Genomic DNA, 22,513 nt, shown 5'->3' on the forward strand with positions numbered 1-22,513 from the left:
ATGTTTGCGTGCCCATTAGGTAGACAGACAGCCGTTGAAATTTTACGCAGATTACATAAGAATATGTTTAGATTTTACTCTAATATCTGACAAACACTAAGTTTTAGATATCGTTCGACTAAAAAACCGTTCTAAATCTGAATTCTTTTTCGTTTCGAGACCAATCATACTCCGCTTGCTGCTCAATGGGATTCATGCTGTTACAATTGGATTGGGAAGACATGAAACATTATAAGCTGGCAATTGATCGACTAAAATGAGACCGAGATAACTTAGGAAGAAGAAAGTAAACATTTTAGAATACCAATAACATTCTGAAATGAAATTTATAATCCTCGTTAAGCCACTCTTTTCTCCTACTCCTCGGCAAACAATGTTGATCTATACCTTCACTCAGCAAAATAGGGTATTCACTTTTGAATACAGAACTCTAAAAATGAGAAATGAGGAACATCTATTGATGCAAAACCCCAAAAGGGGTTCCATTTGGGCTTCTATATCTTATTCCCATTACCCGACGAACTGTGGGTCGTAAAAGCAAAAAATATATTTTTTTTTTTTGGAAAACTTGATAAAAATATGAATTGAATATAAGGAATCGCTAGCTAATAAGGCTTTGACAACTTTCAGGCTTCATCAACATTTTGATTTTGAGGGCTTCCCGCTAGCCAACCCCACACACCACCCGAGCCCTGCCTCTGTTTAGCATTTAAAGCGGCTTGTTCAGAAGCAGCTTTCTGTCGCTGCAGGAGTTCGAGTTCCTTTTGTAGTGTTTCCATTCTTTGGAGCTTCTGACGTAGCTCGGCAACATCAACCTGTCAGTTGGAAAGGGTGATCAGCAATCTGACATCGTTCAACAATTCTAAACTGGAAGTAGTAGTTAGAATATATTCCAACACGATGGAAGAATCATCAGAGTTACAGCACGAGAGGTCATTAAGTTAAGCCACTCTTGACACATTGGTCACCAGTCTTAAAATATTATGACCACCTTTCCTTCTCCAAAGCAGAAACATTACTTTCTTTAAATGAGACTTGATATACTCGGAGGCCCAAAACTACCGTACTTGATCCTACAAATCTATGAGCAACTAAATGGAGAGTGAACAAAATTCAGAAGGCGCATATTAAATTAATAAATTTCTTTCAATCCTAAATCAGGGATATACTTTGCCCCCATCCCCAACCCCAAAAAAAAAACAGCATTAGACTAGAATGACTACGTTTCTTAGCCCTTTTCCTACATGGGAAACACTAACAGATTGAATAGAATCAGTCCAAGTAAGATCACTCTAACCGAAAGGATTACAAACTGGAATCGAGCAACATGAGAAAGAAAACTTATTAGCTAGCAATTTCACCATTTAAAGTATTTAAGAGTTAACTACCTTAGATAAACAATTCATGGGAGAAATTCAATATTGAAGAAGATAATACCTCTAATTTGAAACATCTTGACTGCTCAGCGGCAAGTTGGGCCCGTACAGATTGAAGCTCCTACAATGTGAATACACAAACCTTCAGGATATTTGTTCAACATTAAAGGACACATTACGTTGCAAACAAAAAATTTGCAAACCAACTATGATAGTTGCTTCTTAATTATCAAGTAACTGAAGCTAGAGAATTTTGAGAAAACTGAAAAACCTTAGATACTATGTGTCATATATCTCACATGTTAATTCACATGAAAAAGCAACTTAGACCAATGCTTATGGTTACCTTGTACAAGTCTGCACTTCGAGTTTCAGCTTCCACTAACTCTTGCTTAAGCTGGAGAGACTGTAGCTTCTCCTTGCCGAGGGTTGCTTCTAATTCTTCTTTTTCTGCCTTAAGGGTTGCGATAATTTGTTCACTGGTTTCCGGACCTTTAGACTTCTGCATCAAACCTTAGAAGTTTAGGCAGAAAGGACTGCACAAACTCGGCAAGAAGAAAAATTTTATATAAAAGAAAACAAATAAAAGAAACATATTTTTCAATTTAAAATTCCTAAAAACAAGCCCAAAAACATGTAATGATTCAGATACAAGTGCATCATCCAAATTGACCTGAACAAGTACATGTGAACAAGAAAGTCACTTAAAACTAAGTTCAATAAAAAGCTACCAATATAAACATGGCTTTTAGACAAAAGATACAGTGAACATATATGAATTTGTCCTCTGATGACCAGCCCAACCTTTTCCCCGAGACGAACACAGAAAGAAAGAAGAGTTTTGCTTACTTATTTTGGGGGGGAGGGGGAGAAGAGTTTTGGTATATCTTACAGACACCAAATTTCTGATGATTGTTATAGAGTCCAAAAACAAGTACAATAAGAAATACCACATACCACAGGCTCTGGATCAACATTGTCCATAACAATTTCCCGAACTTTTGCTTCTTGGCCAGCTTCAGACTCAGACTCCACATCTCTAGTAGCATTTGTAGCATTATGCACAGCAGAGACACTGTCAGGAATAGGAGTCTCCATTATCTTTGATTGTAAAGTTGATTTGTGGCTTGGTTTAAGAACATTGACCTAACAGCAACAGAAATTATAATAAGGAACAAACTTGAGCAGAAGAATAAGTAGAAATTACTCTTCCTACCTCACTGTTATACCGGCCATTATATCCTCCAAAGGATATGAGTATATCTTCACCATTATATGAGCTGACAACCAAACTCAAGCCCTGCAATAGGAAACAAAACACTTTTAAAAATATCCAAATGATACTACAGTAACCAGAAAAGAAGAGTACCTTCCCTGCACCCTGACCACATGCAATTAATTATTTCTTGCAGAACTTTACGATTTTTAATGGAAAGACATCTAGATCATTAACTCATTTATGCAAACTCATTAAAGAGGAACAAATAAAACCTTATTTTTCTATATAATCTTAAAATGAACATGAAGTTCTTATCTCACTAGCAGAGCGCACAGCATTACAACTTCATATCATATGGCCAGCATAACATAGAACAGAAGACCATTAGTTAATCATTTCTTCTTAATATTAGTTAACACTTTGTTCTGGTTTTGGGAGGAAGGGAAGGGGAAGGATAAGAGGAGGGTAAACTATGTGTATCTTTGGTCCACAGTCTATATTCCTCCTGAATAACATAACAATGTCATGATTTTCCAAGGACAATATTAAAGTTATGAAAAGTGTGATACCAGATTTAAATTAGAACATAGTTGATTGTTCCTATAAGTCATTTTCAAGTTTATAAAGATGCTGTAATAATCATGGAGCAGAACTGACAAGTGAAAAACTATGAAACAATCATTTAAAGGAAATCCTGTGAGCAGTCAAACTGAGGATAATGATATTAGTTAGGATAATTTAAGACACTACTTGAGCAATTTGCTATGTATTATGCACTCCAAGACAACAATTACAAATTGTAAGACTACTTCATATAGGAGCTGCCTATGAGCTGTGATGCCTTCACTTCTGTGTGGTGTGTGTATAATTGCATATGATTTTAAGAAAACTAAAAGCAGGTAACTTCATCTTTTAGTCTCATTCAAAGTAATCAAAAACCTTGAGAATGAAGGGCTCAAGAAACAGAAACAGGAATGTGAGTCATGTGCCAGCTCAGAAAAACTACTGAAAAAAGTAATTACCTCACTTGCAAGAGGGACACGCCCTTCAACCGAAGTGACAACTGACCAAACTAGAGCAGACATGTTGAGAACAACAGTCTCTGAGGCCCCTGCAAGTCATAAACATGAGGAAACATATATCAATTATATGCAATAAAGAATTTTAATTCACAGAGTACGCCTAACAAAAGTCACTGTTATTATTCCTTATCTTCCAAAACATCAACATATTTTATTTCTTGTGAAAGAAAATAATCTTTTCACAAGTTAAAGACATCAGAAAAAATTTATATTATATAATAATCTAACTTTTTATTTTAAAAAAAATGAATCTAACTCTTCCATAAATAATCTCTTCAACATGTTTATAATTACAGCATATAATCGAGGGAAGGCAAAAACGAAAAAAAAAAACATAACTGAAGCCTTAAGAGTCTCCTTCATCAATCACAAAAATGTGGAATAGAGTACGAGTTTCAACTCTTATCCAACCATTGGAAATATTCGACTAGTTTCAAGCAAATTTCAGTTCATTATGGTGGGCAAGGTTGTTCAATAGTTGATGCCTCTTTCTTCTCCGCAAACATGAACAGACTTGAAAAAGATCATTTTATAATATAAACAGATTAGGTTTTTTCTATAATGGATCATTTTGGACCTTTATCTTAAGCTTGAGCACTAAAATCAGCTTAATATGCCATAAACCCTTTGAATACAGTGATATTCAACATATAATCAAAGTGAAGTAAGTTTCATCCAACAACTCATGCGCTCAACCGTCATTTCAAAATCAATTTTTGTCTCAAATATTGAACTTCTTAAAGGGTACCGGTGAATATTAAACCTAAATGATAAAAACTGGTATGTACCACTTTTATTGTCACCACCACCAACAATAAACCAATTCTCCCCGACTGTCACACCAGCATGTCCAGCCCGTGGAGTTGGTATTTCACCTTGCTGAATTGGTCTTGACCATTCCATCTATAAATTATAAATACATGAGAAACACATAGAACAACCCACCACATAACAGAAAAAAACGCAAAGAATGTTGTCTTACAGCTTGCAGATCAAGAACATGTAGATCATTGAAACAAGTTGCATGTGAGCCCCCACCAAAAATCAGAAGGTAACACCCTGCATGTACTGCAGCAGCATGATCAGACCTTGGAGAAGGAGGCACGCCCCTGAAAGAACATGAACAAAAAATAATACTCAGAGTTTATACCAGGGTTTGAGTCTAGTTATAAATATTACAATATAAAAACATTGCAAGCTTCACAGATTCATTTAGCTAAATTATTTAAATTCATATGTTTATCATTTTTAATAACTCTCTGATATCACTTTTGTCTGATTTAAATTGGTTCAAATTCAAATACAGAAGCCCAATCTGGTTAAGATCGCATTGATATACCTTTTGCCAGGAAGAAATACAACTTATTTGAACCAGTACCATTACTGATGTAAATTGCCAATCAGATGACTTTCACTCCTTAATATTCATTAACAAGGAAAACTGACAAATAAAATGAAGAAAACCAATGATAATGAAAGGAAGCTTTATCTTACACAGCATCTATTTCATCCCAGGTCATGGTTTCTAGGTCCAGTATATGCAGATCATTCAAGAGTGATCTTTTTGCATCCTGCCCTCCAAATATCACCAAGGTTGTTCCAACTAGTGTCACTGATTGACCCCCACGTGAAACCTGCAAAGAATGAATAGATGCTTAGAATCTTCAGAATACATTAGAATAGCTACTCTATGCTGAGCCTTCCTTGTCCCTCTCTTGTTTCTTTTTCTCCTGCTCATTTTTGGGGGTTTTTTTCTGAGGATATCTTATCCTGTCTACTTGTACTTTTTTCTGTTCTCATGCTTTGAATAATATTTCTTTTCCTATAAAAAATATATGAGAACACTGACGAAGTTAAAATAATGACAATAATAATCATCAGCGACAGCTCAAGGATCTTCATTTGGAAGGTAGTCGAGCATTCATATGCTCACCTTTTTTATTCACATATAAGTCCCAATTCTACTGCAATAGTCTTTAGTTTAAACTTCTGAGTTCCCAAAACTATATGCAGTTTTAGATAAAACTACCCAGCAATTCACACCATCACAGCAAAATGAAAATAAAAAAATTTTGGGCTCCATTTGACAAATGAAAATATTTTCTAGTTTTCTCTAGATTTACATACGTTAATATTTTATATGGTAAATGAAAAAATTTTCTAAGATTACATATGTGGACATATTTTAGAAAACTGTTTTTATCATACTTGAGTACAGTCCAGACACAGGAAAATCACCATATTATGTTTTTGTGTATAAACATATGAATTAGCAATTATTTTTAAGTCTGAACATATGGTTTTTGTGTTTTCAAGAATATAAGCAACTATGTGATGCTGACATTGCCTTGGGGGCTCACAATTTCTAGGACATCCAAGAATGAGTACCAGCCTTTTCTTTGGCAGGGGAACAGGGGAAAATGAAGAGAGAGGAGACCAAACCAAACAGAATATGTTATTATTAACACATAATTTTCTAGCTATTAAAGAGAGAAAAGAGATACATAACAGCCAGAAAAGATAAGTACCGGTGGTTTCCCATAAGTCTTTAAGGTTGACCAAGTTGAAGTCTGCAGATCGAATGCCTTCACTGACATAGGAACAGAGAACAGAAGTGTAAAGCATTTTTAAAAGAAAAATATAATGGATGATACAGCATTAACTGGGACAAATAGATAGTATTAGTTGCTACATAGAATGATTTCTATTTCATCTGAAAAAAAATTTCAGGGTCCTTTGCACTACTGAATTTTCTCAGAAACAATTCCATTATACACAGCAGAGTTTCAATTATTTGAAATAAAAAGGAGTTCACTGTACATATGTGTTAACATAATGTGAAAATCAAATAAAATAATGAGCTTCCATTACCACAAAGTTGTTTCCTTTCTTAACGTGCATCCATTTACTTGAGAAATCACACAAAATTCAAGAGAATAACGAAGGAAAAATAATAGAATGGTTTTATAATCTTTTTCCTCAACTTTCTCCGTCTAGAAAACAGTACCCATAATTATTCTATCACAACTGCTTCCCTTTTCCACAGGAGTCCTATCTCCCCAAAAAAATTAGTTTGACTCAATATAACCTGAAAGGAACTATGAAAATATATACATATACCCTGGATAGTTTCAGAAGGATCTTTAGTATGACCAGCAACTGAAAGAAGTTTGTTGTCCCAGGGTATCTGCATAAACAGAGAAGATTCAATCAAGAAACATATCCAGTAATGACTAAAAGTACACCAGTAAGTATATGATGTAATTTATTATATTTCGTTAAAATTTTGTTTTCAGAGATGATGGATAACAAAGAGAAATTTAGCTCCAGACTGACCAGAGAATGACCAGCACAGGAGGCTGACGCTGCATGAGACTGCGATTCCTGGGACTCGGGCCCAGATTTGGCCTCAATTTTGGACCAAGTCCAACTTCTCAAATCCAGAACCTGCATTAAGACACAAATCAAGATTCAAGAAAAGATAATCTGCACAAGAAATCATTGCAATGGTAGAAAGCCACAAAACTTGAGAATACATGAATGTCTCCAAGATAGCGCCCATTGTGGTTTCCACCATATATATACATCTTGTCTTGGACAACTGCTGCTCCATGCTGAAAATAATAAAACTTTGTTCAGTGGATAGAAAAGGAACCAAGAAAAGGAATCAGACAGCACCAGATTTCAAGAGATGGAGTCACAATACCTCATATCGGGCTTTGGGGCGTTGGCCAGATATTGGAGGGGCAGTCCATTGATCATAGATAACAACCGAACCAAGGCCTTCCAATACAACATCCTTATCCTGAGTTTCCATCACATTTCCATTTTCAGCCGCAATAGTCTTTGTCTCAGGGTAGGAAGTTCCATTCTCAATGACATGCTCAACCTTTGAAGTGTGCTGCAAACAAGTAAAAGAGTTAGAAAATAGGCATCATATTACTTTTGTTTTAGAGAAAAACTATATAAAGTGTAAAGTGAATGAAAGAAAAAATCTTCCAGCACCAAAGGAAACACTTGAGGAAAATGATTGTAGTTGAGGAGCATAGGTTTCAACTAGTCAGTTTCCCTTCTCCTTACAGTTTCAGGCCATATGTTGTGCAACAAAGAAAACAGCAAAGCATAATAAAAAACATGCCTACACAAATACAAGTTTACAGTGATAAGAAACAATATGTATGGTACTCATCCTTTGAATGATTTATGTTCTTTTGAATAAATTCTTTGAAAGATTTATGTAAGAAAATCTTCAGTTTATATCTGTCCATAATCAATATGAGGCACTACACATTTATTGAGAGTTAACAGAAGAGAAAAGTGATGATAGCTACAATTTTTAACTTCCTGCACAGATGGTGAGACATTGATGATCGAGACTGATAAGTGGTGAAAGGACACTAACATGCCATTGAGAAGTATACTTGAATGATCTTAATGTACAGTGGTGGCAGCCGAAAAACTAAAGATGAGCTGCAATCATGATATAATAACTGATGTGTGCAATATATGATACGAGCAACAGCAATGAGAACATTTGTAATTCTCTATCTTTTACATAATTGACAAGACACCGCATCAGTGCCCCTCAATATAGTCCATTTCTTCAGTTTCTATGTTTATGTTATATTAACTATAATATATATGATTCATATCAAAATAAATTTTAAATTACTAACCAATCTTTATAAAATAATTAAATCACCTAAAATAAAGATAAAACAACTCACATTCATTTGAACATCCAAAACAGGCTCCTCAACAAAATTTGATGCCCTTGAATACCATCCTGGATCTTCTTCCTACGCAAAGCAGAATAAGAATGGAAAAAATGACAACAATTAACTCAAGTTGTCAGTCAAATTCATACAAAGATGGACCAGGAGAACTCATAGATGCATACCTCTAGTATTTTCACAAAGAGGCGCATAGCCTCAGTGGAAGCCATGCCTCCTAGTCCCTGCCAACTACATAAATCATATGAAATGTTTTAGAGAAGAAGCCCAAGAGAAATATGTATGCACACACATAGATGTGTTGCCTTGAAAGAGATCAAACTTTGATACAGTCAAAAAATATGACCTCAAATGTCAGAAAACCCCTTCATTATCCTTCTATAACCACATGTTGCATTAACATTAGAAGTAGATGTCCTATACAAGTTATATAGAATTTCAACTTAATATAGAATCCTTCTATACAATTCTTCAGAATTTGTTGCAACAATATCTCTGGCTGCATTTTGTGAGAAATTCAAACATCTTGCACTCGGTTGCAACTCTCTAACTCACAAGTACCCAGTGACTTGAAAGCAGCCCTATATTCAAAATCTAGGCCACATATATTCTCCATGAGCCCTTAAAGATTATGACGTCTAATCCACTTATCAGCACAGAGTATAAAATTTGTAACTGAAACATGACCATGTAACCAGAATGCAGTAGCACACGAAACATGCACATAACTGAAAAAATGTACACACCTTTTCCATTTGCTGTTTTCAACAGGACTCCATGTACTAGGCTTTGGAATATTGCACGGTCCTACAGTAGCCTGTGAGGATAGTAGAAACCAAACATCAGTAAAATATGCTATCAGATCAAATGATTAATGCCATAGTGAGATGAGATCCACAACAGTCAACTCTTGCCTTAAGGAGCAACTTGAGTCCATATGTCAGATGAAATCCAAATATTTTCCTCAAACAAGGGTTAGATTGAACATATACTCTAAAACAACCCCACAAGTGACTGCTGGCAATGATTCAGCAATTGAAAACACGACATAAAATTGATCATCAATTTATAAGAGGTCAGCTAAATCATAATTTGAACTTCCCCATATTCCTTGCAGTGTTCTTTCAGCAACCATCCCAAAAACCACATGTACAACCAGATCACCATCCTTATTGGCATAATTTCACTCTGTAAAAACCAGATCTGACTAAATTGTTCTAGCCACAAAAAATTACAACAGTAAATAACCAAAAACCCTCCAAGACGAAACCAAATAGCTATACTACAAAATGATAACCTCAGTAATACAAGATTTCACAACAGTCTTCACTAAAAACCAACATCACAAGGAAAAGTAAAAAAACTGCCGAAAAGAAATGCATCCGTCCTAATGTTCAAGAATACTATTTGGCCAAAATATAAACAAATAACAATAATTCGACTAGCAGCGATTTAAAACTAACGCAAAGCAATGCCAACACCTCCACAAACTACACTGACATAAAACGTCGAAACCTAGCTCCAGATCAACACCAGCAACGTAAAGTAAATTTCCACGACAGAACAAAAAGGTTGACATTTCACATAACAATTAACACACTAGGAAATGAATGCCGATAAGTGGAGGAAACTACAGAGCCGCGTCAAAAGCGCTGGATCCGTACGACATGAATTGGAAACGATAGTGCAGAGAAGAAGAAACACCTGCTGATACAAGGCGTAGAGAAGCAAAGCAGCGTCGTTCGAGAACTTCGAGCTGACCTCCTTGGCGGAGGAATCGGGAGATCCGTCGAATCCAGCATAAGACGCCGCAGCGTAAAAACGCTCAGGGTATGCGAGGCCAGAGCTTGCCCTCGCCATAGCCATTCCCCTCTCTCCCTCTCGATTTGCAGATTCGATCAGAGATTAATTAACGATCGTGCGGGGACAGAGAATTGTGTGTATTTCAAGATGGAAGCGAAGGTGTGAATTAAAAAATAAAAACGACTTTCTCAATTTTGGTTTTTGAGAAAAATGAATTTTCGTCATATATACTGTGACGGTTGGTGTTGAAGTTTACGGTGACACGTTTGGTTGTTTGGGTAACCAAAAGAAAAATAAAAAAAAAAAAAAACCATTTCCAATATGTTTAATTTTAATTGAAAATTATATTTTGGATATTAAATATATCAATTAATTTTTTGAAAAAAAGTTGTCAATAAATTTTAAAAAATAATTGAAAATGTACCAAATTAAAATTAAAATTCTATAATTAACTTAATTTGTTTATTGAAAAGTGCATAATTATAACTAAATTTCTAATATTGAAATGTTTTGTTCAAATTTTTAAACAAAATTGTCCAAAAAAAATATATAATTGAAGTTAAAACGTATATATAATAATTGTAATTTGTTATTTTTCTTATAATACGAAATTTTATAAATAAGTACTAAGAGCGTAAGTTTCCTATAATAATAGATGACTCCATCATCCGAGTTATGAAAATACAATGTGGATGCATGGGAGGGTATGGTGTGATTGTCAAATATTCGACTAAACTTGTGTTGTTGGTCTTTTCGAAAATATTACGATACTGTAAATTTTCATACTTTACTGAATTTTTAGGCTGCCGGACTGCACTAAAATATATTAATTTGAACATTTTATAATTGAATGTTGTTGAAACAAATGTACTGCAAATACATTAAGTATCATTGAGGGAGGTTGAGGATGATCAAAATTTGGGTTGATTACGGAATAATGTAAAGGCTATGTTAGCTGAGCGTTCTGAAATTTTAGTATGCTAGGTTCGGCGAAAATGCAATGAGACAGGCCACCGCATTGCTAAATTCTTTTAAAAAAAAAAAATTTATATAAACTATTTTTAACTTTTAGATTCACTCCAATTCATATTTTATTGTATTTTAACTTGTTTTAAAATTATTTAGACTCGAAATAAAATTTTAACCCATATGTAAGTATATGTTATATTTACATTATTATAATTATTAATATAAGGTATTGAATATTTACAAAATTAGCATATAAATAGTGTACTTCAATGATTTAGCCGTCATGTTACTAATATACTCTAATTTTTTTATTTATAATTTGATACTTGATAAATGTTATTATAATTAAACAATTATTTTATTGTATTCATAAAATGATTATAATGGTAGTAGACATTGTTTAATAAAATGTACGTCATAACCATTTTTTTTTTTTATAAATTATTTAATATTCTCTTATATTTTTACTAACAGTTTATATAGATTTGTAATCAATATACTATTTTATTTTTATTTAACTTGATTTATATTAAAAATTTACATTTAGTTAAGTTTTTGTACTTTTAAAAATATTCGAATTAATTACTTAACGATCGTAGTACAAATCAGTAATTTAAACACGTTACATTATTTAATTTATTAAATTAAATATTATTTAAATAAGTTAAACAATCAGCTAACGACCGTGTCACATGTCATTTGTAATTTTGGACTTTTAAAAATATTTGAATTAGTTATTGATACTATTAACGATCGTGTTATATGTCACTAATTTAAATGCGTAACATTATTTAAATACTCGTACATTTTTATCAACAACTTTTATATATTTATAACCGGTGTACTAGTTATATATTTTTTTTAATTTGGTTTGTGTCCAATTATTTTTTTATTTAAAAAAAAATATATGAATTAATTATTAATATCATTAAAAATTGTACTACATATCACTAATTTAAAGACATGATATTATTTGATTATTAACTTTTTATGTGAGATGGTTGGTACGCGATATAAATTTTAAATAATATTTAAATTATGTTACGTGTTTAAATTAATTATATGTACTACGGTTTTTAACGGTACTATTATAAAATTATTAATTTAAATATTTATTTAAAATAATAAAATTTATTTAATATTATAAAAACCAAAAATGGGTTTATGCGATTTATTGACGGTATAAATTAATGTTTTACAAATTAATTAAATTAAATAATAATTTTGTACTTTTTAATGTCTTAAATTGGTGCTTTTGAAAAAATTATTAAAAAATATTAATTTAGAGCCTTTGTTAAAAATGTAAACTATTATTTCATTTAATTAAGTTATCATATACTAAGTTGATACGGTCCATAAAACACAATACAATTTTTATATAATATGTTATTTAAATTTATAATTATAAAATATAAAAATTATAATTTTAAAATTATATTATGTCATTCAAATAAAATAAAAAGAAAAATAATAATTTAAAACAATTATACAAAATTTTAAAACTTTTTTTAATAAAAAATTTAAAAAAATAATTATGTAATTATTTATAATTTTACGACATATAGTGAGGCTAAAATAATTAAGTCCCACACAGAGTCATTGTATTATTAATTATGTAATAATTAAAACAAAATTTATTTGTAATTTTATTAGTTAATTTTTAGAATTAAATTAATTTTTTTAAGTAAAAACATTATAAATTCATTGTTAATAATTAAAATTTTAATAAATTAAATTAAGTATTATAAAACTATTATTATTGATTTGTAATAAATTTTTAAAATAATAAAGAAAACACTGTTTATTTATTTTTTTGAAGAAAAAGAAAATTAAACAGAGAAGAAAGTGCAAAAAGGTGGAGTACGAAGAACGTAAACAGTCTTCTGGTGTGAACTTCGCAGTTGCCTGAATAACCAGGGTTCAGGGGAAATTAGAGAGAAAAAAAAAAAGAAGAATGCGTAAAAGGGGAAATAAATTAAATAAATGGGAAGCAAAAAGAAAATCTGCAACTCGCTGTAATCTGATTCCTTTGTTTCTTCCGCTACTCCAGTTATGTCACGCGAGCTGCCTATATTGTATCAGCCCAATCAAACCCTAGTATCAGGTACATGTCGTGTTTCGTTCTCTCTCTATACGTGTTTCCCTCGTATGTTGTTGTCGAGTGTACTCTGTGGATCGAATGCTCGCTCTTAGTAAGTTAATTTTTTCTGTATGCTGTTTGGACGAGCGGAAAATCGTCTAATTCTTCGATTGCTGGTGTGCTACTGTTAATGCTTGGCTTGTTCGTTCTCAATCAGTCGGTCGTATTCTTCTCGTTATTGTTTAAATTGGTGGTTGTTTAAGCTTATCCATGGCGAGCCAAGTGCAAATTTGTTGTTTTTTTCCTGGTGTGAAGGTTCTGAGGGTGTGTTTAGTGCACTGTATTTGATTACTGACTTCGTACTGCATAAGCTATTGGTTTTACTTTGCCCCCGGTTGTGTTGTTTCTAGCGTTTTGAATTTGATGGTTTACTTTCTTGTTGGTTAATATCTAAAAGTGGAGGCAAATTAGACTTCTCATTGTGGTAATGCAGGATGATCTTGTGAGTTTTTGGTTGTGGAGTTGTTTCTCTTCATCACGAGTTGAATTTTGTTCTGTCGTGACTGCTATGGATCACCAGCGAACAGCTTCGGGAAATGGTGATGAAAATGCAGGCGTTCCTGATGATTTGCGATGCAAGAGGTCAGATGGTAAGCAGTGGAGATGCACTGCCATGTCCATGCCAGACAAAACAGTGTGCGAAAAGCACTACATTCAAGCGAAAAGGAGGGCTGCGAATTCGGCTTTGAGGGCTAGTCTAAAGAAAGCAAAAAGAAAATCTTTGGGTGAAAGTGATGTTTACTTGGAGAGTAAGAGTGATGATTTTGATACTCCCCTTGTGAATTTGAAAATCAGTGACTATCATGGTTCGGCCCCAACAAAGAAGTTGAAAGAGAAGGTGCCAAAAAGTCAAATTCAGTATTCCCCCGATACTCCTCCAATGAGGACTTCCTCTGCACGGAACTCTCTCAAGCCAAGTGATGATTCACAAAGAGATGTTGGATTTGAAGAGAGCTGGAAGTCATACAAGACACCACCTGTTTCTACTATGGATTCATCCAGGAACAGATCACAGAGGAGCTTCGATAATATGGTAATATATATATAAAATTTTAGCATAATCTTTCAATATAAGCATTACATATCTACTATAGTTGTCGTATTTGTAAGTGTTTGAAGTTTGCTGTGCGTGTATGCGTGCTTTGGAAGTGTTTCGAGTGTTGAAGGGAAGATATTCACAGAGTTATTGGATCGTTAAGAGTATCACAGTTGTTAAGTTACTTATAGACGCACTGGAATGAGGGTAATCCTTCCTACTTTAGGGTGCCAACTGACAAATTTCGCTTTGCAAGGAGTTTTCAAATTGAACTTAATGGTTGAGGAGACCAAGTTTATCAATGGGATAAGATTGCTAATATACTTCATGCTGCTGTCAGATCTAATAGCTTCTTGTCTGTTTCAGGATCCAACTTACTTATCTTAGCTTAGATTAGAAATTGGTGGTACTTCATTAACCTTTTGGTACATTTCTGAAACAACTTTCTCATCCTCTTCCTAGGTGGATACAACTGAACAAGTTGTGAACGAAAGCTTTCTTGTCATGTTCCTTGGTGATCATGAATTGTTAGTATATTGGTAGTACAGAATGACTCGAGGGACATTAAAAAATGATTTTGGATATTCAAGCCATGAAATTATATAACCTTTTTGGGTTTTGAAATGAAAATGGTTTGGAACAGGATGACTGGAGTTACCTTAAGTTCTTTTTGGTATTGTTCCATGATATCTACAGTTGCAACGATCCTTTAATATGATGATCCTGTTTGCTGTTTTAGTTCTTATTTTTTATCATTCTTTCAATACTATCAAATGAACAAATCATTTTCCAGGAATACTCTGATGGGACTGCAGATTCATCTGAAGACACTGGTGGGCAGACTTGTCATCAATGCCGAAGGAATGACAGATGTAGAGTAATTTGGTGTCTGAAATGTGACAGGAGAGGATACTGTGATAGCTGTATTTCCACGTGGTGAGGTTAAACTTCCAGGCAGTATTTTTGCATTTCAATTCTGCAAGCATGCTGAATATTTGTGTTTCTTTTCCTTTCTCTCAGGTACTCGGAGATCCCATTGGAAGAAATTGAGAAGGTCTGTCCTGCATGCCGCGGTTCCTGCAACTGCAAGGTGTGTTTACGCGGAGATAATATGATAAAGGTATTTTATTTTTTGATAAAAAAGTCCTGTGTTTGTTATATTGTTGCTTTTTCTTTGTCAAATCTTGCAATCAAATATTTCCTAGTTCATCGTCATTATTTTGTTTGTTGATTGGTTAAATCTTCTGCATGAGTGGTAGGTAAGGATAAGGGAGATACCTGTTCTAGACAAATTGCAGTATCTTTACCGTCTACTATCCTCCGTGCTTCCAGTAGTTAAGCTGATTCACAATGAACAGTGCTCTGAAGTAGAACTGGAAAAAGGGCTTCGTGGTAAAATGCTTTTTATGCTTCCATGGTGTTTGATGCCTAAGATTTCTGGTCCTTAATTTTCACAGGACCCTTTTTTTTTTTGTTTCAGGAACTGAAATTGATCTTGTTAGGGCAAAACTGAATGCAGATGAGCAGATGTGCTGGTACTTCAAGAGATTTTATGAGCTATTTTTACTTGGCTAGATTTGTCTATAAACAATCAAGTTTCAGAAAGTTATTCATACTGTCCTACATGTAGTTATTTCTCATGGAGATGGTTATACCTTGCTTGAAAAAAATTGTATTGATAGATCTGTCTTTTTGGTGGAGTTAATTATTTGTAGCTTAAGAGTGTTGATGGATAAAAATCATTCTTTAGGTCTTGCAAGGATTACATTACTTTTCTATGTTTTTTCTTTCTCCTTTTCAAAATGTTTGAAGACTTGGAGGCGATTTTGACTAGTCTTTCTTCAGCAATATTTGCAGGATACCAATTATTGACTATCATCGGCACTGTGCAAACTGTTCATATGATTTATGCCTTAGCTGCTGTCAAGATCTCCGGGAAGTATCTTTAGATACTGCTAAAGAAGAAGTGGCTGAAGATAAGAACAATGGGAGAACCCAAGAGAAAATCACGTTATGGCAAGTGAAAGTACCTAAGCTAAAACTAAAATTCTCGGAAAAGTTCCCTGGTTGGAAAGCCAAAACAGATGGCAGCATTCCGTGTCCTCCTAAGGAATATGGTGGCTGTGGCTATACATCATTGAATCTAAGCCGCATTTTTAAGATGAATTGGGTTGCAAAGCTGGTAAAGAATGTGGAGGAAATGGTTAGTGGCTGTAAAGCTTCTGACAATGACAATCCACAAAACTTGGGGTCAAATGATCCGAGATTTCGCCAATATGCTAACAGACAGGATGGTGTTGCTAATTTTTTATACTGCCCATCATCTGAAGATATTAGAAAAGAAGGAATTAGCAATTTCAGAAAGCACTGGGCCAAGGGTGAACCTGTGATTGTTGATGAGGTATGTGAAATTTCCTCCATTTCAAGTTGGGATCCAGAAGTTATTTGGAGAGGAATACGGGAGACAGTGGATGAAAAGTCAAAGGATGAGAACAGGCTGGTGAAAGCTATAGATTGTTTGGACTTGTCTGAGGTATATTCCGCTGCTATGCTAGTATTCTTACTTATCCTTAATGCTTACTGTAAATCAATGTAATATGTTGATTTGTCTTACGATGCGATGCAGGTTGATATTGAACTAGGTGAGTTCATAAAAGGATATTCACAGGGACGAATTCGTGAAAATGGTTTACCAGAAATGTTAAAGTTGAAAGATTGGCCTTCCCCAAGTGCTTCAGAAGAGTTTTTACTTTACCAGAGACCTGATTTTATTAGTAGACTGCCGTTACATGAATTTATCCATTCCAGGTTGGGTCTTCTAAATGTTGCAGCGAAATTACCTCATTACTCTCTGCAGAATGATGTAGGACCAAAGATTTATATATCTTATGGGACCAATGAGGAGCTTGGTAAAGGTGATTCTGTGACCCATCTCCAATTCAATATGCGTGATATGGTAAGTTACTCTTTTCTTGTTTGCTTATAATCAAATTGAGCAGTGAAATAAAACATTTTTTGGTCCTAACTTTCATTTTCTTTTCCTATTTTAGTGTCTGAACTTTTCCATCTATACGATTTAAGACAACATTGTATAAAATTTTTAATTCGGTTCTTTTGGAAGAGCTTTAGGTGTTAAAATTAACTGGATTTTCAACTGCATGCTATGTCATAAAAAATTAATGACATGACATGGAAACTTAGCAAACCCAATCTCAGATTTAAACAAGAAAAGATCCACCTACACAACCCACCCAAACAACCCACAACCTGACCAGTTTATAACATTCATCTTGATCATCATCGTTATCATCATCATCTTCTTATTCGTCTTCTTTTTCTTTAACAGTTCTAGTCTGTCTCGCCCAAGTAGATTCCAGCGTTATTAATTTCCATATAAATATTAGCTTCAGTAAATATATTCTCAGTTATAGGAAGAAAGAAGTGCTTCCTTATCCCAAGTCAATTTAGTTTAAGAAGAAACTCAAGATCCCAACTTGCTGATTTCTACATGGTAATAATATTGCCTTTAATTGGCAGTTTATTCATTTATCTTTTTATCTTTTTAGAAGAAAAAGATATTTCAATTCTAAGGCATCAAATGGTCACTAGTGTTGTATAAAATCCACTTACAGGAAAAGTAGTATTCAAAAGGAAATAAGTATTCTCGCTTGCTGCGTGTTACTTCCTATATTCCAAAACAAATTACTTTTTCTTGATCCTGTTTTCTTCAAGATTTAATTTAAATGATTGAACAGTTTGACATGGTGATCAAATGCCAAAATAGTTAACATGATTGAACAGATAGACCAACAGATTTATTTTGTTTTTCAGAGAAGAGTTGTTGGACTTCATCAAAATATTTAAATATAGGTTCGATTGGCATAACAGACAGTTGGGAGTCCCCTGAAGATTAGAGAATGGGAGTGATAAAATGTGGTTTAAGAAACATAAAATTACAGGATGAATCTAGCTTTGCTGTAGCTAATGTGTTCGGAGAGAGAAGAGAGAGATAAAAATTGCTGAAAAAAAGATGGGATTTTTGGACGGGTAAGGTTGTGGGTTGTGTGAGCAGGTCTGGTCAGATTCAAATTCGGGATTGGGTTTGTATGCTTGACATAATCAAATGTATGACAACATAATGCATGCTTGACAGCTCTAGTTAGTTTTAACACTAACAAATGAAAGAATGATTAAATTGGGAAAATTTATGATTGTTGACCTGAATTGTATAGGTTGAAAGGTAGGGGGCTAAAATAGGAAACGGATAAAGGTCAGGGACCAAAAATGTACTTAATTTGTACATGGTGTTATCTTATTGGGCAAGATGGATTATGATTTTCTGTTGATTTCTTTAACTAAGACATGCAGACTTCTTAAGCTTCAGCATGAGAAACATTCATTATTTATTTATTTATTTTTATTTGGTAAAACTTAGATTATTTTATTATCATTATTACTATGATTTATGATTCATCGAATTTTTTTAAATATTTTGAATCAAATTTTTATAATTATTTGAACTTGATTTGGTTCCAATGTGGAATTGCCATCCTATCCTTGTCAAGCCTTAGATGAGATGGAGCCAAAATGAGGATGATTTATCGATCTGATTTTCCTCAGCATATTATGTTCTGCTGTGAAATGACTTGTATATAGTAGTTTGAGGAATATGAATTGATTGATGTTGAACCATTATCAGGTTTACCTACTTGTGCACATATTTGAAACGGAGCTAAATGCCTTAGAAAGGATAAAATCTGAGAAGACGCAGAAATCCATTGGTAAATCTGAGGCAGATAGGTCGCATGCAGAGCCTGAAACAGGGTTAGAAGAAGGAAATTTTCCTGATTTATCACTTCGAGGACCTGATATTCAGAGTGAATGTGGGACAAACTCAGCTGCAGATGAAGATGAGAGAATGGAGGATCAACTGATGGATGCTACTTATGTTGTCAAAGAGAAAACTCTTGACAGTGAGGTGGTAGATGGAGGTGGTGAGCATGTTCCGGTAAAGACTTATCCTGGAGCTCATTGGGATGTCTTTCGCCGGCAGGATGTTCCAAAGTTAATCGAATATTTAAGAGTTCACTGGAAGGATTTTGGGAAGCCTGGCAGTATGATAAGTGATGTGGTAAGGTTATGTGCTTAGTCTCATAGAATTCTTGCCTTTTTGTATGTATATAAGAGAAAGTAACAAACAACGGATTGCATGTATTTTAGGAGACATGCCCTCTGTACGAGGAAGGCTTGTTCCTGACAGAGCACCATAAGAGGAAACTGAAGGAAGACTTTGGTAAGGAAAATTGACATTCTTTTTTGGCTTTTGTTTAAGCAACCTATTCACTTGACTGCACTTGCATGTACACTATTATTTGGAGAATATCCACTACAAGCCCCTTTGGTAGAAAGTTTTAGGGTGCTAATCTGTTATTTTCCTAGCTTCTACAGTCAGAAAGGGGTAGGTATGGAAATTTCAGAGGCTAGGTAGCCTCATTTGGAATTGGAATATTTATTTTATCTGGCCATGAAAACTGGAAACTAGCCAACTCCTATACGCTAAAGTTCCCTAGATGACTAGATTAAGAGTCATTGAACTAAGTAAATGCTGTATGCTAAAGTTTCTGAAATGCGTAGATTGTGATGAAGTAGAGAACTAGTTTGTTGGAAAACCATATTGTCAGTGATGATCTGAACCGGGTAGTTACTTGTCACTGGACTATTTCCTTTTTTTACTTGGCGTTATATCCGTGCCCAGGATAATATTCTTGTTGAAAGAATACTCTATATGCTGCACTGCGGTTTTAGATACATATGGAGTGATGGTCTTATGTGTTTTCTGTTGCTACTGTCCATTTTTCCTATGAAGGATAATGCTCAATCGTTATGGCATGAAAATTTTCAATTATAATCTTTTATATTTTAGGAGTGGAGCCATGGTCCTTTGAACAGCATTTTGGGCAAGCTGTATTTATCCCTGCTGGATGCCCTTTTCAAGTGAGACATCTTCAGGTGAGTTAATAGAGATCAAATGCCTGAAATATTTAACTGTTAACTTTCTTGCTTTCATGTTTTTCATTCTTTTGTTGGATATTAAAAAATAGGAGATTTCCCAAGAAAGTCCTCCCGAACATCATGCTAATTACATGTTAGTCCATGTTTTTACTCTTCTGTTAAAAGTGAGAAATGAGATAGAGAAGGGAGCATAATAAAGGGAGAAGAAATGAGACTAGAAGCTTAAATATTCTTTTTTTTCTTTGTTCAATCATAAATAGGATGCCTCTTATTGATTCATCCATTATAGCCACCCTAGTCAAATTTTGAACTCCTTGCCATGTCATAATACCAAAGCTTCTTTCTGTATTCAGTTTTATCCAAAGATTTTGAAGCAAAACTGTTATTTCAATTCATTATAAATGATAGTCTATAATTTTTATGATCAATTTATGAATTTATATTTTTCCAAGTGTACTATATTTTGATTAACTAATTAATTAGTTTAGTAACTTATTAAATAAATTGTACATATCAACTAAATTTAAATTAATCTATCTTTCAAAGAAAATAATTATTCAAAGACTATCTTTAAGAATAATAACAAAAGGGGACCCTTTTGTTTTATTTGTAAAATAATGGGCGAATGTTTTATCTCCAAACAAAATAATGGGCTAATGTTTTATCTATATAAGCTTTAGGGGACTTTTCTTTTGTGAATGTCCCACATAAAATATATTGATATATGTACTTATATAAAAAAATTTTAGATATTATGCCATTATATACACTGCTTTGTCTTTGTTATTGTCAGATTAGATTCATTTGAAGGAAAGTGAAAATTGACCACATGGGAATTCATACTTGTCTTTGGATTATCATATATGATATAAATTCTTCAAATAACTCTATGAAAAGAAAATTCAACTGTTCTATCAAGTCATTCATGAATATGCACTGTATTTATAGTGGCAACTGCTTCTGGAGCATCTGAAATTAGTTGATGCAACTGTAGAATATCAAAGACTAAATTTTAGTGCATCGAAGTGTCATTGTTCCTGTCCTAGATTTCCTGTGATTTATAACTTTTAAACTGATTCCCGCCGATATATGCAGTCCACTGTTCAGTTGGGTCTGGATTTCTTATTTCCCGAGAGCATGGGAGAGGCAGTAAAATTGGCAGAAGAAATTCGCTGTCTACCAAATGATCATGAAGCAAAACTTCAAATTTTGGAGGTGCAAACAAAAATTTTCTCCAGAACATTTCTTTCACATGCTTAAGCTCATTCTAATATTGTCATTGTTTGCTAGGCCTATATTCTCATTGACTTATCTGTTTTGGAAATGGGTTTTGTTCAGGTAGGAAAAATATCACTATATGCTGCTAGTTCTGCCATTAAAGAAGTCCAGAAATTGGTGCTTGATCCAAAGTAAGCAAATCAAGCTTTAACGTTTGTCTTACTATCTGGGCTTCCCTTTTTGACATTCTAAGTCGTCTTTCTTGCCATAAAGGACACCTTAACAAAAAGATATTATTTAAGCATTGCCTTTTTGCATTTTGGACGTGCTACATTGGTGGCTGCTGATTTACTAGGTTTAGATTGGAGACAATTGAGCGGGATTTGTTTGAGGTTTGGCGTTATATTTGTCCTCCGGCACCTCTTGCAGCATTTTTGTATCTGATGATTTTTGATTGTCTTCTATAATGTGTGTGTGCATACACTTAGTCCACTTTTTTAGACTACTGAATAACCTTCTCCTCCCCTCCTGCAGACTTGGTGTGGAGCTTGGGTTTGAGGACCCTAATTTGACTGCAGTAGTCTCTGAAAATTTGGAGATCACTAAGAGATCACAGATAAGTTGTGCTTGACTTTTTGTACATTGATTGTAATTTTAGGCAAAAGTATAAAAGCAGTGGCTCTTTGGGTGTCTGAAAAATGTACAAATGTATTTCTATGTAATATTGTAATTATTTCATATAATGGATGATGTCCAATTTTAGGTATTGGGACAGCATTTTTAATTACACAATCTTATGTCTTTATCTTCTTGTTTCTCTAAATCTAGACAGTGAAATTTTCGGAACATGATGCGCACAGTTTTGGTTGTTAGAACCACAGTGCAGCTTGTCCATGCATTGATAGGGAAGTTTAGGATTGTCAGC

General features: G+C 33.9%; 2 protein-coding genes across 3 annotated transcripts; one reads left to right on the plus strand and one right to left on the minus strand.

Moving 5' to 3' along the window:
* Nucleotides 1-272: 272 nt before the first annotated feature.
* On the minus strand, nt 273-10,423 carry ACBP4 (acyl-CoA binding protein 4). 2 transcript variants are annotated; one of them, XM_088214851.1, is made up of 18 exons: nt 10,115-10,423; nt 9,157-9,227; nt 8,578-8,641; nt 8,405-8,476; nt 7,384-7,578; nt 7,214-7,291; nt 7,014-7,124; nt 6,798-6,864; nt 6,206-6,267; nt 5,172-5,311; nt 4,660-4,786; nt 4,466-4,580; nt 3,618-3,706; nt 2,593-2,676; nt 2,334-2,522; nt 1,723-1,875; nt 1,438-1,497; nt 273-815 (listed from the first exon to the last, which is right to left on the minus strand). In XM_088214851.1, exons 1-18 carry the CDS (start codon nt 10,274-10,276, stop codon nt 627-629), a joined length of 2,028 nt encoding a protein of 675 aa, XP_088070977.1. In that variant the 5' UTR covers nt 10,277-10,423; the 3' UTR covers nt 273-626. The 2 variants fall into 2 exon arrangements, with proteins under 2 accessions (XP_088070977.1, XP_021898883.2); XM_022043191.2 differs by having other exon boundaries at nt 1,723-1,878; nt 10,115-10,422.
* A 2,599-nt stretch (nt 10,424-13,022) lies between these two features.
* LOC110815324 (JmjC domain protein JMJ24) lies at nt 13,023-22,354 on the plus strand. Its single transcript, XM_022043080.2, has 14 exons — nt 13,023-13,286; nt 13,756-14,355; nt 15,152-15,294; nt 15,379-15,478; nt 15,618-15,750; nt 15,839-15,893; nt 16,204-16,891; nt 16,985-17,314; nt 19,058-19,489; nt 19,579-19,651; nt 20,282-20,367; nt 21,466-21,585; nt 21,709-21,779; nt 22,123-22,354. Exons 2-14 carry the CDS (start codon nt 13,831-13,833, stop codon nt 22,217-22,219), a joined length of 2,853 nt encoding a protein of 950 aa, XP_021898772.1. The 5' UTR covers nt 13,023-13,286; nt 13,756-13,830; the 3' UTR covers nt 22,220-22,354.
* Nucleotides 22,355-22,513: the final 159 nt, after the last annotated feature.

This window comes from Carica papaya, chromosome 3 (genome assembly GCF_054855325.1).
Source record: "Carica papaya isolate Zhongbai chromosome 3, ASM5485532v1, whole genome shotgun sequence".
In the NCBI taxonomy this organism is placed as follows: Eukaryota; Viridiplantae; Streptophyta; class Magnoliopsida; order Brassicales; family Caricaceae; genus Carica; species Carica papaya.